The sequence below is a fragment of the Fistularia commersonii genome, chromosome 5 (assembly GCF_037954325.1).
Source record: "Fistularia commersonii isolate RoL2024-O1a breed Wild chromosome 5, RoL_Fcom_v1.0, whole genome shotgun sequence".
NCBI lineage: Eukaryota > Metazoa > Chordata > Actinopteri > Syngnathiformes > Fistulariidae > Fistularia > Fistularia commersonii.
The window spans coordinates 19,444,393-19,460,056 of NC_141288.1; the positions used below are offsets into that span (position 1 = coordinate 19,444,393).

The 15,664-nt window shown below is 47.7% G+C and overlaps 2 protein-coding genes across 9 annotated transcripts; both read right to left on the bottom strand.

The window, feature by feature from the left end:
• Nucleotides 1-2,186: 2,186 nt before the first annotated feature.
• lmod2b (leiomodin 2 (cardiac) b) lies at nt 2,187-8,145 on the bottom strand. Its single transcript, XM_086147165.1, has 6 exons — nt 7,479-8,145; nt 6,838-7,269; nt 5,019-5,279; nt 4,707-4,931; nt 4,135-4,599; nt 2,187-2,594 (listed from the first exon to the last, which is right to left on the bottom strand). Exons 1-6 carry the CDS (start codon nt 7,752-7,754, stop codon nt 2,568-2,570), a joined length of 1,686 nt encoding a protein of 561 aa, XP_086003291.1. The 5' UTR covers nt 7,755-8,145; the 3' UTR covers nt 2,187-2,567.
• Nucleotides 8,146-8,201: 56 nt separating this feature from the next.
• asb15b (ankyrin repeat and SOCS box containing 15b) lies at nt 8,202-15,556 on the bottom strand. Of its 8 annotated transcripts, none has more exons than XM_086147159.1 (13): nt 15,472-15,556; nt 15,106-15,212; nt 13,897-13,949; nt 13,679-13,810; nt 13,269-13,436; nt 12,673-12,779; nt 12,461-12,599; nt 12,217-12,388; nt 11,692-11,852; nt 11,084-11,228; nt 10,854-11,009; nt 10,614-10,716; nt 8,202-10,545 (listed from the first exon to the last, which is right to left on the bottom strand). In XM_086147159.1, exons 2-13 carry the CDS (start codon nt 15,210-15,212, stop codon nt 10,009-10,011), a joined length of 1,980 nt encoding a protein of 659 aa, XP_086003285.1. In that variant the 5' UTR covers nt 15,472-15,556; the 3' UTR covers nt 8,202-10,008. The 8 variants fall into 8 exon arrangements, 7 of the variants coding, with proteins under 7 accessions (XP_086003285.1, XP_086003286.1, XP_086003287.1 ...); XM_086147160.1 differs by having other exon boundaries at nt 15,106-15,268; nt 15,348-15,528; XM_086147163.1 differs by having other exon boundaries at nt 10,010-10,318; nt 10,392-10,545; nt 15,106-15,528.
• Between the last annotated feature and the right edge of the window lie 108 nt (nt 15,557-15,664).

Consider the following 15,664-nt stretch of genomic DNA (forward strand, 5'->3'; position numbering starts at 1 on the left):
AACAGTGGGAGTGTAAGCGAATTTCTCCACAGGCCCAAATTGGTGGCAGATCTTGGATCAGCGCTCTGCAGGCATCGGGCGGCTGCTATTTACTCTGCGAGCAGATAAAGATAAAACTAAGGGAGGTTATTTTTACCCTTTAAAGCAAGTGTTTGCAATGTAGCTCGGCCTCGACGGTGTAAATGCATCGGGATTGATCATAAGATTAAACCGTGAAAAAATAGTGAGATAATCGTGAAAGACATAATATAAAACTGGATCAAATGAGTTCTACATGAGTTCGATGTAAACAAACCAGACTTTTCATCTTGGTGAAGGTGTTTGGCTGTTGACTGAGCATAAAAAAAAACTATCTGGTAACTAATTGTTTACTACACAATACAGCACTAAACAGATGACGTTTATATTTAGAAAGTGACACCATTTTGACCCTGTGTCATTTCTCAGCTGCAGAAAGGGACCTTTTGAAAGGGATTAGAGCAGGTATGGCACTTTCCGCTAGTGTTGCAGCAGCGAGCGTCGCCTCCATAGAGACCGACGGTATGTAAAGCCAGCCTTTACGTAACCCTGAAAATATTTAAGACCGGGTTCATCATTTATTCTTTTCTTCCGCGGTTTTTCGTTTTAATTGTGACGAGCATTTTTAGACCGCATTCAAAACCTAGACAGCCGTTCTTACATATGGAACCGGACGTCGGCCTTGTGAAACGATCCTCGCGGCGCGCTTGAAAACGCATTCGATATCTATATGATAGTGTGTTGAAATTCCTCCAGATGAAAGGAGGCCGTCGTAGAGCGGCGGCTCGGCCGGCGTACGCGAGCTAGAAACAAAGAGCCCCAGTATTGTGACTCATCCTGATATGCCGTAGATTCATGTAAAACAGTTCCAATCTTGCATACATCAGTCGGGATTCAGTCCCTAAAGAATATGAAGACGTCCACCCTCCCCCCCTGAATTCTCAACGGGGGTAACATAGTAACAGGAAGTCTATGTTCCACGGCGGATGTTATTGAATGATTCCCTTATTGACAGTTTGACAGATGGGACGAAGTGTCGTACTTCCTGGGAGGATGTTTCATTCACAGAAACGCTCAGCTGAAGACCCCATTGTGCACGCCGAGCGCCGGCTCCACTTGGGAGGCCCGTTGAGCAGAATGGATTCCATTGCCGCCACGTCGTTTGCACGGGCGCACCGGCTGGGGTCGCTGGGTTAAGCTCCCCCCCTGTTCCAAGCCTACCATAATCAAGCCGTGAGAATAAACTGCAGCTGAACCCAGTTTTCTTGATGCGCGTGTCCTTGCCAGCGTTGTGCATCAGTAAACCAGGACTAACAAAGAAACCCATTTTCCCACAAATGGGTCGCTTGGGCATTTTTTCCCCTCAGCGTTTTGCAGGTCAGTCCCAGAAAACCTCATCAAGTCCCAGGTCTGGTCTCCTCTACAACAAACATGGAGAGACAACAGCGGATCTGCAAGATGGCAAAGCCCATGCAGTTTCCACAGTTTACATATCCTACTTTGCAGTTTAGGTGGCTTCCTGCATGATGAATGTAGTATTTTCATTAAGTTAATACAAAGCATCGGAAATCTCCTTTACATGTTGTCGTCTATCAGTGCTTGTTTTTTCCACGCGGGGTGTCGGAGAGCTCTCCCAAGACGGAGACGACCACTAATAAGCTCTCGGCCTTTTGCTCTCACACTCTAATCTGTCATCCCCTCTCTGACATGCCTGTGGTTCCCCCCCTCATCCTAAACCCCTTTTCTCCTTCTCAGATTTCTGTCAGATTTGCTTCGGGTAAATTCTTATGTTCCTCATTCACTCAAGGTAATTTCCTTGACCGTGGCCGAGTCCTTGGGAGAAGAATCATTTGCAGGGAGCAGCCGTGGCTTCATTTTTACCTGCGACTGCGCTGAAAATCCTGCAACTATAAACTGTCCGGTACCACCTTCATGAACATGCACTTCTGTGGTCCTTCTCATGGCGTATAGCCTGAAAAATATTCCCCTTATGAATCACTCAGCTGAGTGTGAAACTGCAAATCTGACCAGGTGGTTTTAAGAGTTGCAGGGATCCACTAATTTAAAAAAAAATTAGGAAATAAAATGGACATATAGATGTCTATATGTGTTGCCTACTGGGTTAGGCGCGGTGTAGATAATGAACGAATTGACAACAGTGTGAAAGATTCTGAGTAGCAGCTTTATATTTTTTCTCAAAACAGAATGGATATCATGACGTGCAAAGACTGTAAACGCCACGCTACACTATCGTTGGAAACCAGCGCGTAATCCAACCGGCGACGAATCATATGTACAAATTTACATGAAAACAGTGCGTTGAAAAATGTCAGTAAAAAGCTCACGTAACTGTTTTGAAATTGAAATACAATATATTTTAATTTAGTACACTTACAATTTAAAAAAACAAACATTTATTCATATGAAAATCTATTAGCAGTGCAAATCTCCAGTCAATTCCACCACGGTTTCATCATCAATGTTGGTTGCCATTATAATGTTGTCTCCCCGGTTTCTATGGCAACGAGTAGACCTCTTGCTTTTTGACACTATCGCAGATGATGTGGGAGTTCCACCTATAAAAAAAAAAAAGAGGGCAGCATCATCAGGCTCTTGCGGGTTTTCGAAGCATATTTGAGTATGAATGGCTTTTAGTAGCTGCTAACTGTTAGCATCACTGTGATTATTATGAATGGCTTTTAGTAGCTGCTAACTGTTAGCATCACTGTGATTATTATGAATGACTTTTAGTAGCTGCTAACTGTTAGCATCACTGTGATTATTATGAATGGCTTTTAGTAGCTGCTAACTGTTAGCATCACTGTGATTATTAGCATAAGATCATTTGTGCGAAAAGTGTCGTCAGGCCACCGTGTTGTGATTCGGTGCCGTATGAATAAAATCTAGCGAGAGAAACGAACGCATAGACATCTTTGAGCGAAGCGCAAACCCGTGATTTATTTGGATGCAATTCTGATAAGATACACGAAACAGGTTGTAGATACAGGTTGTATATAAAATCTATAAAAAAACAAAGGGAACACTAAAATAACAGATCCCAGATCTGAACGAATGAAATACTTTGGTCTTTACATAGTTCAATGTGCTGACGACAAAATCACACAAAAAAGATCGATGGAACTCATAGTTATCAACCCATGGAGGTCTGGATTTGGAGTCACACTCAAAATTAAAGTGGAAGAACACACCACAAGCTGATCCAACATGGATAGAATATCCTTAAAACAAGTCAAAATGCATCAGTGTTGCTTCCTAACTGGTTTGATTTCACACAAGTGTGATTGACTTGGAGTTACATTGTGTTTTTTAAATGTTCCCTTTATTTTTTTGAGCTATATATTACCAAGGTAGCATTATATTGGCAATGTAAAAATGCATTTTACATGACTTTAGTAATATTGTCCCCCAAGTGTGTGTTAACAAGTAACATCCAAAACTTTAAATAGACATTTAAGAGCATACTTCTGTGAATACGTATCACCATTTTTGGTCATGTAATGATCAATGTGGACTAGAAAAAGATTTGAGGATCAAAAGTGTAGTTGCGGCTGCGGTGTTTTTCCGATGAGTGTAATTATGACATTTGGACAAAGTACCTGAGCGTGCTGTGCTGTCAGTGTGTCCTATCTGCTTCTATGAGAGCCCCGGCTGAAGGGTTTCTATAAATACCAGTTCTAAGTGGCAGGAATGTCACAGCCCGGAGACCCCGCCGCCGAGGTCACGGCTAATTTTCCACTTTAACGTTGAAATCGGCTTTGCCGGAGCAGAAGCACAGGAGCACAGAAAAAAGATCGGTTTCTCAGGTTGCTTTGCTGCCTCTGGAAAAGCATTGCGATGGTGCCGTAGCGCCGGCTGCGCGGCGAGCAGCCTTGGTAGCGTTCCACGTCTGCCGCGGGATGATTCAGACAACGTTGGCTCTGTGTCATCCTCGCTCGAATTAAACCCCGTTCCTTCCAGTTTTGCATTATGTGATTACAAAGAAAACCCTCCTGTCTTGTATTACCGCACAATTAACTCAACAGAAAGTTGTATTTTTGATGACGTTTGTATTTTGTTTCTTGAACGTGATTGTTTACGATGATCTTGGGGACTCACCTTTTTCAGGTGGCGGAGGCTGCTGCTGCGTATGGACTCCATCAGCTGGTCGTGGGCCGACCTCATGGGCGTGGACGGCCTGCTGTAATCCTCCCCCCTCCGGTCCGCGGACACGGGCCTCAGCGCGTTCTTCAGCTCCTTCAGGATGCTCGTGGTTTCGTCCTTTCCCGCCTCCTTCCCCTTCCCCTTTTTGCCCTTCTTCCCCTTTGTCTTCGCCGCCTTCTTGCCGCCGGCCTCGTGGGCTCTGATCACCTCTGCGATCATCCTGGTGGGTTTGTTCTTCTCCTTGTGTGCAGGGGGCGCGATTGGCGGCGGCGGCGGTGGCGGTGGAGGAGGAGGCGGTGGCGGCGGAGGCGGCGGGGCAGGTGGAGCCTGCTTTTTTGCCAAATCGCTCCGGGGCAGTTTGGGTGAGGACCAAGGGGAGGCTCTGGGTGAGTTGTATGGCGATGAAGAAGGTGTTCCTCTCTGGATACGGCGGCGAATAAGAGAGAGGGGAAGGATTACATGAGGAGGGGGAATCTGACGAGCTAGCGAAGCTTAATAACGATCCTGGAAGGAACCGGGTGACGAACCAGCGCGGTGGTTCGAGGGTTGACGGCTCCTTCGGTCGCCCCCTGTTGACCCTGCTGCTGCTGCTGCTGCTGCCGCTGCTCCTGCAGCCGCTTCTGTCTCTGGCGGTCCTGGTTCCTGGTCAAGATCCCCGTCATGCTCATCCTGGGACCGGGGAGATGAAACTGGTAGCCCAGCTTGATCAGGGTGTGATTTTCCCTCAGGATCTTCACCATCTCCATCTCCACCTGAGGCGGCGAGTCAACGGAGGGGAGCAGATAAGTACAACTTTCACGTGTTTAGACGTCGTGAAGCGGGACGGAACGGGAACCGACCTGCCCTCCGCACATGTGTCTCTGATTGTGGAAGCGCAGCTCAGTCAGGGTGTTGTTTCCTGGAAGCGCTTGCACAAGCGCTAGCACGCCCTTCCCGGTCACATAGTTGGACTCTATATTGAGACTGGTGATGGACGAGTTCTCCCTCAGCATCTTAGCGACGGCCAGAGCGACGGGATCGTCGGCTCGCGTGTTTGCGAGGCTGAAGACCCGCACATGTGTGTTGGACCTCAGCGCTTCGGCGAATCGGATGAGGGTCTCCTGCGGAGGGATAGATACACATGTTTGTGTTTTTTTTAATGGCCACCTGACATTTGGACGTCACGCAGAGGGATCGTTTGAATACAAAACGGGATATAAATTAAGCCCGGTGTTGAAGAAAAGTCCCCAGAGAGTTCTCCCGAACTAGCTGGGATTAACCGCGTCGTACGAAATGACCAGGATTCCAATCCCACTTTCCAGGCAGGCGCTGTGGAAACTATGCCCAGCCGTAAATAATACCAAAACATCCAGCATATACAGCGAGGACCTTCTGTGCCGCGTTTCGGTCGTGACGTGCAGCGTGCGGATGATTCATTTTTATTGTCTCCTCTCCAGTCATACAAAATACTTGCTCAAAATTCTCTCGCTATTTTTTTTTTTTTTTCCCCTCCCATTATATAATCATGGCAAGATGTACAATTCTAAGAATAAGCAGGCAGCAGGCTGAAAGCTCTGTCAACACCAGAGCTCCTCGGTGCCTCCAAACCAAAACAGAATAAGTTATTTTGTTTTAAAGTGGACGATGTGGACATTTTTTTGGTACGCAGTTAAGCGGGGGAACAGCTGTTGGTTGTTTTTAGGCGACAACGGCATTGTTGGGTGCGAAATCGGAAACGGCACGTTGTCGTAAAAAATCCTGCCGGTAAAATAGGGCGTGGATATTTTCGTCACTCCTGCTCCTGCTCCTGCTCCTGCTCCGGCTCCGGCACCACCGACGCTGCCAAGGGTTTGTTTACCGAGATATCGGAGGCCACTTGCCACAATGAGGAATTGGACGAGAGAGTTGAACAAACAACCCGAGAGGGAGAGAGTTCACAATTACTTAGCTTAGTGGGGGGGAGACAATAACACCGTTAGCTACAAAAAAGAAAACACTGGGGAAGTGTGCACGGAGAAAGCAAAGCTGGAGTGACTGTTTAAAAGGCTAAAATGCGATGAATCTATCGTGAGTTTCCCAGAACCCGCAGAAATATTCTTTGGGTAAGCTAATCTCACCGGTGTGTTATAGTGCTAGCATTAGCTTCAAATGTAGCTTTCCATGTAGGGGTAAACTTCTAAAAGGAGAAGAGGGAATTTCAAGTTTATAACTGTGTGAAAAAATATATTCCCTGAAATTTTCCTTGAACTGGAGCGTCATATTATTGAAATATAATAAATCCGATGTATTTTAAAAATGTGCGAAATGTCAATTCAGGAGTTCCTCTTATGCTCGTTAGCTAGCTAGATAGCTAACTAGCGCTAATCAGACTCCAAGTTAAAACAACAGAAATTCCTTTTTCATGATAGTCTAATATTTTGAAATAGGATTTTTGAGTTTTCTTAAGATGTAAGCCATAATCAGCAATATTAAAATAATAAAAGGCTTACAATATTTCAGTCGATCTGTAATGAATCCAGAATGTATGACATTTTGTAATTACACTACAGAAGAGAAAGAACTTTATCACAATATTCTAATTTTCTGAGACAGTCCTGTACATAGATATATACTAATATGCATCATCTTCCTTCTTTGGTCGTGACAAGGCTTCCGCTGAGATGCACGGTGAGATTCTACCTGCGAAATGTCGTCAATGTTGTTGAGGTTGACCTCGGTGAGGTCGGGGTCGTCGCTCAGTGCCCGTTGGAGAGCTTCGTCCACGACGGTGGGATTCCCCGTGGTTCCGGTGTCTGCCGGCGGAGGCGGAGGCGTCAGCCTCAGGGGCTCCACCCTCTGCGGTCTCAGCAGCTTCAGGGCTTCGGACGGCGTGTCCTGGGGCCCAGAATCCTTCGTGGGTTCAGGTGTTCTGCTGTTTTCTTCCTCCTCCTCTTCCTCTTCCTCCTCTGTTAGCGCCTCTTCCTCACTTTCCTCCTCCTCTTCATCATCTCCCTCGTCCTCCTCCTCTTGTTTTGCAGGCTTTTTCTCATCTTCCTCGTCTTTCTCGTCCTCCTCTTCGCTGTCCGCCTCCGTCGCGCTGTCCTCTTCTTCTTCCTCCTCTTCCTCTTTATCCTGAGAGACAGTCAAATCACCCACGTGACTTTCTTTCCCTTAGCGAGGCTAACGCTAGTCGTTCGAAAACAGCTTTAAAAAAACGGCGGCGTACGATTTTCTCTGTGTATTCGCGCTTCCAACGACGTCGTTTGGGTCACTTCGGAGATCCCGCCGCGAATTCCCGTCAAATCTTAGCCGGTTAAATGGAATCGAAGGTTTCTACTGACCAGTTTGAGGCTCCCTCCTCCGATCTCGTCCTCCAACAGCTTCTGCGTCTCGGTCTCCCAGTACTTCATGAGCGCCTCCCTGCTGAAGGTGCCCGTCGGGGTTTTGTCCGTCTGGTCTCTCTGTCTCAGGCCGATGGGCACGTTGGCGTCGGGCTCGATGTCCACCAGCTCCTTCTCCAGCTCGGCCAGCTCTTCGGGGCTGAGCGAAGCCAGCAGCTCGTCCTCGTCGATGTCTTCGTACTTACTCAGCTCTCGGCGGTACCCGAAGCAACTCATGGCCGCCGCGTCGTGAACGCACACCAGATAGAGTCGGTTCAACTACCGAAGTCGTCCACTGACATTCGGACGACTCGGATTCGACCCCCGAGAGTCAGCCGGCGGCTTGCGGACGCTCCGAGAAAAAGCGGGTGAATCCGAAGAACAAAGATAAGGAAACTTCATCCGCGGAGGTCCTTTCGGCGGAAAGACGTTCGGAAAAACAACCGGGGAAACATCCGTCTCCGGTCTGAACGGAGGTGAGCGCGTCTCGCAGTCCTGGTCCCTCTCTAATCCCCCCCAGCTGCTGTTCGGGCCTTAAGAGAGGGATCAGAGGGGAGCGTACCGAAGCGTGGGCCCCATGATGCACCGTCTTTTTTTGGGAGGCTCTGCTCTGAGAGACGGAGCTACAAAAAGCCTGTGAGCTCAGAGACTGCGTCCTGTCAGCATAGCGGTCTGTCACCGGCCCCTGAGTGGCTTTGTGCACCGCCAAAAAAGACCATGGGGGAAACAGCAGATGCAAAGTAGGAGAACGATAAACAGAGATAAAGTATCGCACTCTCTCTCTCTCTCTCTCTTTCTTTCTCTCGCTCTCTTTCCACCTTAGAGAGACATTATAGGCCATCTTTTTTTTTTTTTTTCCCCCTATTGATTTCCGCTGAATGGCTTCTCACAGTGAAATAAACTGACGGATGCAATTTTTTTTTTTTCCTGTCAAGGGTTTATTCCTTAATCTTTGAGCTGTGGACACAATAATCCAGTTTTATTTAATCCATTTTATTTAATTATTCATCGAATCCTTTGGATTTCCTGCGCCGCAAAGTCAGCTAGGTAATGATTTCCATGCTGTTTCCTGATGTTTTATCGTTTCACTCAAGAGAAAGTTAAATGGTAGTAGTAGTTGCTTTTTACTTTCACGTCCCTCATTCGTACAAAACTCGTTTTCCAAGGAAGTTTGCAGTTTGGATCTGGTTCTTTATGGTTGGACACAATCACACCAACACAAACACAAGGATATTGTAAAACTCATACACACATACTGTATTTACATAGTCAGATATTGCTTGGCTTTTGCATTAAAGGAGCCTCACTTTTCGCAGGAGTTACGTTCCAAAACCCCCCGCGAAAAGTCAATTTCTGCAAAGACATGATATATTAACCCTCAACGAACCTCCCGCTAACTGTCGTCAACCCACCGTCGACTGTATTACGCTTCTCGCACTCTTGTACAGTTAAGTAAACACTTTTGGGTAATTGTAACGTACAATAAACATTGAAATACTCACCACTGAAAATACTTTGCTGCACCGAAACTATCTTCGAATTTTTGGGAGAGTTGTGCGATGCTGGGTATTTTTGTTTAGCAAAGAAGATCTCGTGTTTTATTTATTTTATATAATGAATTTTAGTTTCATTTTAATATATTTTTTACTGTTTCTTTCTTCTCAGGCAAGAATATGTCTATTGCATCATGAAAAAAATCAAATTCTGAAAAAAAAGGCTGAAGAATGATAAATTGCAAGAACCAAATTACAAAAAAAAATAATGAAAAAATGCAAAAAGTAGGGAGGGCGTGAAAGCCGAACCAGGAAGTAGCGAGGGTTCACTGTGTATTCATTCAGGTATTCTTCTATCTACCTTCTTGCGGTGAGGCACTGCTGTTGTTACATTTTCCTCAAAACGTATCTAAATGCAAAAAATGATTGAAATTTTAAAAAAGACATAATGTATCTACTTAGTGGACAGGAGTGGATTTACATACGAGAGCCAAAGTCATGTTGTGACACACATTTTTTTTTGTACGTTAAGTTTTGCCAACCTTCATTCTGAGCAGATATTACTTAACGTTATTTGTTTTATCCTATTTTTTGGTTTTAACTTTAAAGTTCACTTCAAGGTGCAGTGAAAATCTGCGCGCATGCAAACGTAGAGCGGCAGCAAAACACACACAAGTATTCATAACTTCAAACGTTTCTTTCAAAACGGGTTAATCATCACGAGGAAGTGAGCGCCGTATAAGATCATCCCGAAATCAAAAGAGACGTCCGTATGTTTGAGAGGAGAAACCAAACCCAACGGGCCGTTAGCGCGTCCAGTCACGCCGGAGGCATTCCTCTCACGGCGAGGTTTAATCTGAAGCAGCTTCCAGGGGAGCGAAAAAAGTACCTCCTGATAGCGTCATCCGTCTCCGCACTCTGGTTTCAGTCGTGCGAATGTCTGCTTAGCAACGGGCTACGAAGCTACGGTGAATTTGAAATCACCCGCTATTAGCGGCTCATGGCAGCGTGCTGACGGCAGCATCAGTCCTCGATCCGCAAAGCCGGATGCCCTCGATCTGAACGCGCTGGTTCCGAAATGGATCGGCCGTTGCATCGGTGTTCGAAAAGCGCCCTCGTTGGAGCGTATTGTAGTTCGTCAAGGAGATGAGTGGCGACCCCGAAGGTCCGACTCCCGATAGGTCAGGTAGTTCTTCAGCCTGGGGGGGAAGGGGACCCTCGCCATGCCCTCGGGGTCGTTCAGCATCCTGAGGCTCATACGACCCCTGATTATCAGCCGGCACAGGTGCTGCAGAGGCCGCGGCTCGCCTGCGGACGGAAACCGGATATAACCGTCGGGTGCTCGACGCGAATATGCCTAGCAACGGCGTGATTCGTTTACTCAGAATTCCAGCGATCTCGTCCCACTCCGGCCTCCTCTCCAGGATGCATCTGAGGTTCGGACAGATGCTGACGTGACGGACGTAGTCCAGGAGCGTCCTCACCACGCCGCCCGCCAGGTGGGAGAGCCACGACACGGATATGAACTCGCAGAACTGAAAGACGACGAGGAGATTCGTCAAGTTAAGGGTAATGTCGTGAAAACGCGTGGCTCGGCGCTCACCGGAATGATGTCCGGTTGCCTGTAGATCTCGTACGCTTGGTTATGGAGGTCAGTCCAGGTACTGTCCATTCCTTCACTGTTATTGTGATGACACTGGAAACACCTGGAAATATTCATGAGCACGTTCAGATTGTTGTTTTGTGAAGAAGTCGCCTCCGAGAGCCGATACCGAAAAAGTTGTTCTTGGCGGGACTGAATTTTTTTTCATGTATCAAACACGTCGTCTGTGAGTGACAGTACTTGTGAGCCAGGTATCCGTTGTCGAGCAGCAGCCTCAGCATGGCGGGATCCCGGAGGCTGTACTGCAGCGCCGTAGGGAACACCGTGTCGCTGATCGCCCGGAAATAGCAGTTCACGTCGGCTCCGTGGGAGAGCAGCAGCCGCACCAGCTCGTGCCTGGACGGAAACGGCGTCGGTCACCGCGGTACAAGACGGTACAAGCGTCCCGTCCCTAAACCCGCTCCCGTCACCTCTCCGCTCGCACCGCCACCAGGAGGCACCGCAGCGGGTCCAGATCGGTCCTCGCCCCGGCCACGAGTAGCTTCTCGGCGCAGGTCAGGTCGCCGTTGGAGACCGAGAAGTAAAGGGGGCTCCTCCTGAGATCTCCGTAGTTCTCTGGAACGATAATATGTTTGATTGGCGGGAGCGGGGAAGGTTGTGCAGGAGGAAAACTACACTGCTCACAAAAACAAAGGGAACACTTAAAAAACACATCCTAGATCTAAATGAATGAAATATTCTTATGAAATACTTTGCTCTTTTACACAGTTGAATGTGCTGACAACAAAATCACACAAAAATGATCCATGGAAATCAATTGTATCAACCCATGGAGGTCTGGATTAGGAATCACGCTCCAAATTAAAGTGTAAAAACAAACTCCAGGCTGATCCAACTTTGATGTAATGTCCTTAAAACAAGTCCAAATGAATCCGTGTTGCTTCCTGAGTGGACACTATGATTTCACACAAGTGTGATTGACTTGGAGTTACATCGTGTTGTTCAAGTGTTCCCTTTATTTTTTTGAGCAGTATATTTGTGTAAAGATTCATCCTGTCAGGAAGGGTTTGGTTCGGACCGGAGATGTGCGTCTCCAGCAGGGCGTTGACACCGAATCCTTTCTGGATAAGCAGCTCGAGACACTCGACCTGTCCTCCGTCGGCCGCTGAGTGCACGGGGCTTTGGCCCGAAAGTCGGACGGCCCTCTTTGTGGTGACGGGGATCAGAGTCCTCAGGGCCCTGCGGCGGCGGCGGCGGCGAGACAAACACGAACGCCGTCGGGGAGCGAAAACCCAAAAAAAGAAAAGGAGAAAACACGTTCATTAGATTGCGGTTTGGTGTTATTCGGTGACGGAAGTGACACATGCGGTAAACAGAGGACTCTCTGTGGGAATGACAGCAGTGAAAGGCGCTCTGCAGAGCTGCGAGGTGCACAGAGTCCTGTTTCGGTCTACGGCTTAATCACTTTGGCCGCAGAGTGGAAAGGAAAGAATGTTAACTTGTCTGAGCAACGTCTGTGTCAACACTGGATGTTTGAAAATCCGTATTTATAGAGCGGTGCGCCGTATCTCTCTCTGGCTTCTAGACGCAGACGGCGGCTCACAGGATGTGTCCCTCGTAGGCAGCGCGGTGGATGGGCAGCTGGCAGGCGTAGCTGGCTACGTTGGGGTTGGCTCCGTGCCGCAGGAGCAACTCCACGCAGTCCAGGTTTCCAGATCCGGCCGCATCATAAAGCACCGTGTCTCCGTTGCTGGCCCGGGCGTTCACGTCCCCACCTAGTGGAGGAAGGGGACGTCACCGCGCCGAGGATGATCCCAGCGAGCGAAAGCGCGGGGAGAGACTCTCACCGTGTCGTATGAGCACCTCCAAAGCCTCGGTGTTGCCGCGTTCGGCCGCCACCCCGAGAGGCGTCACCCCGTGAGCGTCCGTCGACGTCACCTTGGCCCCGTGTCGAAGCAGCAGCGACAGAATATCCGGACACCCCGTCTGGCGGGAGAGACGGGAGGCCTCGGTGGGCGTCGGAGGGAAATTTTCAGACGAGATTCAAGTTTTCTTTCACCTTCGCCGCCTCCAGAGTGGCCGTCCACTTGCTGAGACACACCTGCTCCACAAATGCCCCCTCCATGATGAGGGACAACACCATGTCGTAGGATCTCCGTCTCACCGCTGCACACAGGCGGAAAATAGCAAAGCTCGTAGTTACAGATATTTTATCATTCATACTTTATTAATCCCCCGCCGGGAAATTCATTCTCTGCGATTAACCCATCGAGGACAAACCACGAGCGCCGGGGGAGCAGCGAGGGGTTCGGTGTCTTGCTCAACAACATTTCGACACAAAAGGAGGAGCCGGGAATCAAACCACGGCTCTACCTCCTCCTTTTTAAATAAACAAGAGAATTATGTGGCTATAAAGACTATTTTGAATGATATTTAAAGTTGTTATTCAGCACAGGGTGCACCGAAATTTATTGTGTCGCAAAAAAGGCAACATATTTTCGACGGACCGTAAAGCCCAAACCGTGGGCTTAAATGAACCATACTTCAAGATTAATTCAGGTTTCTTTAAACCCAACATGATTATCCGGCGCTAATCCGTCCAGGAGCATCCAAGATGTGTGTGAGAGCATGTGTGTGTGTGTGTGTGTGTGTTACCAATTAGCAGAGGAGACTCATTCCTGCTGTTGGTGTTCTGCGGCGAGGCTCCGCTCTGCAGAAGCAACTGGACGTTTCCCGCTTGGCCGGCTTCCACCGCCAGAGTCAGGGGTGTGTCTCCATCCGCTGTCTGCTCCTCAAGAGTCAAATCCGTGGACGTCAACACAGCTGAAGACACACACACACACACACACACGCTAGTAAGACTGTGAAAACACATTAGAAATACTCATCTCACATATCCAGAAATGTAAGTCACATGTAAAAGATGATTAATGGTCAAGATAACAAGCTATCACTGAAAATATTTTCACAAGGGTGTTTTCCTGCTCTCCCATCCTCCGATGCGTTAATATTTTGATTGCCGATGTATAAATGCCGCCTGTTCTCCGTCGGCGTCGGGTCCTCACCGTGCAGGACCGCTCGCAGGGCGTCTTGCCGAGGCTGCACGGCGGCGGCGTGAAGAGGCAGCCGGCCCCTGACGTCGGTCTCTCCGAGGGCGTCCGTGCAAGACAACAACTCCCGCAGAGCGCACAAGTCACCTGCGGACGTGTGACGGTGGGATCACTCCGAGGCCGAAAACGAGGTATTCGGAAAAAGTGTGTGAATGTCGTGCTCGCCGCCTCACCTTTCGTAATGGCCGCCATCGTCTTTCTAAAGCCCTCGCTGTTGGGTTTGTCTCTGAACACCCGGCGTTGGACGTGTTGCGCAAACGACAACGCGACAAGGAAAAAGTACAAAAGTACACACTATTACATTTGAATGACATACGATTACGTTGTAGTTTGTTTTGGATTTCTTTTAAATGAAAAAGAAGAAACAGTTAAAACCATCAACGCCGATATGCTGCGCTACCTTATATTACTAATCTAACAAGTCAACATTGATATCATATTATAGTCAAAAAAAAGAGGGAATTCTCCCTAATATGTATAACATTAGGCTTAAACGGTGACCACATCGTTTATTTCGGGGCTTTCCTTTCGATGTGAAATAGGCAAAAATAAAATCGAAGCAGGGAAAGTTTCCAAACTTTGGTTGAAGACTTGAGGTCACGCACAGGATGTAAGTCATCATACCAAGCGATGCGGGACGACGGAGTCATAAGCATTGGAATACGGTCAAAGAAACACGGAAGTCTGATGTCACACGTGAGGCTGGATTTCATCCTTTGCAAGGATGAACTGACTGATCAGAAACAGGCTGAGCTAAAAAAAAAAAAAAAAAAAACCTGCGGGTAAAATATGCGGAAGGCAAAATGAACGTCCAAACTCGGTAAGTGAATACGAGTCAGATTCAGACCCGACGGCTCATAAGTTGATAAATATCGAGGTTTCATTCAAAGTATTTTGCTTCTTCTTAACGGAGAACCCCGGCTGTTGAGGGAAATTGCCCCTTTTGAGGGAAATTGTTCTTTCAGAAACCCTTGACAGTTCTTTGCTTGATGAAAAAACAAAGTAGGAATTCTTTGCAATGTGGGTGCACTTTTAAACTGTACATCCGTATTTTTTTCCACAAATAATCGCTAGCGACCGAGGCGTCAGAGTTCCAGCTACGTATTTGCTTTTAAAAGCGCAACATCCACGGCCACGTCCTTATTTAAGCTACACTTTGCATGCACAAACATCAGCGATTGCATGATAACATCGGTGACACAAAGACACCTTTCCCTATGCTAAGCTAACTAGCGTGCATTCATCTTCCCGTCCTTACAACAGGGATCGGGGCGAATCACTTTGTGGACTCCTTTCCTTTTTTTTCCCTTTGCCTCTCCGTCAGATTTAATCCTATAATAATCCTTTAAATTTATATCCATGCATGAATATACATGTTTTACCTGTTTGCTTGCAGAGAACCTGGAAGGCGGCAGGAATCCCGAATGCTCTCTTGGATGGCAAATTCAATGAGCTCCTCATCGATGCCTTCCTCCTCGGCCTCATCCATCTCCGAATCCAGCAAACACGAATAAACCGACCCGTTTATTATCGATATTCTTGCAGCTATAAAATGCAATCAGTCATTGAAAAAGCCGCTTTGCTAGTATCACACGTGACGTCTGTGTGTTTGCGTTCTCCACACCTCTACTTGCAAGAGCTTCCGGCCCGGTCCGTGTGTGAGTTTATTCGTGAAAATGCGTCCCGTCGAGGGGGAAAACGCCTCGCTCTAAGCCTCCTATCGTGGAAATCGTAACGCCCAGCCTCACCTGTTTATCTCACTGAAGTTTCTGTGCTCCTGAATGGTGTATTTGCTTGTCGCGCTTGTGTTTTTCCTCTTGCGGCGTCCCAAACATACTGGGTTATATTTAGACGTGACCCGCTTTGACTGACCTGACTCAGCTCAGAGAATGCGTCCGTCATGTTTTCACTCTCCGGCTCCAAAGTACACAAAGAACCAGT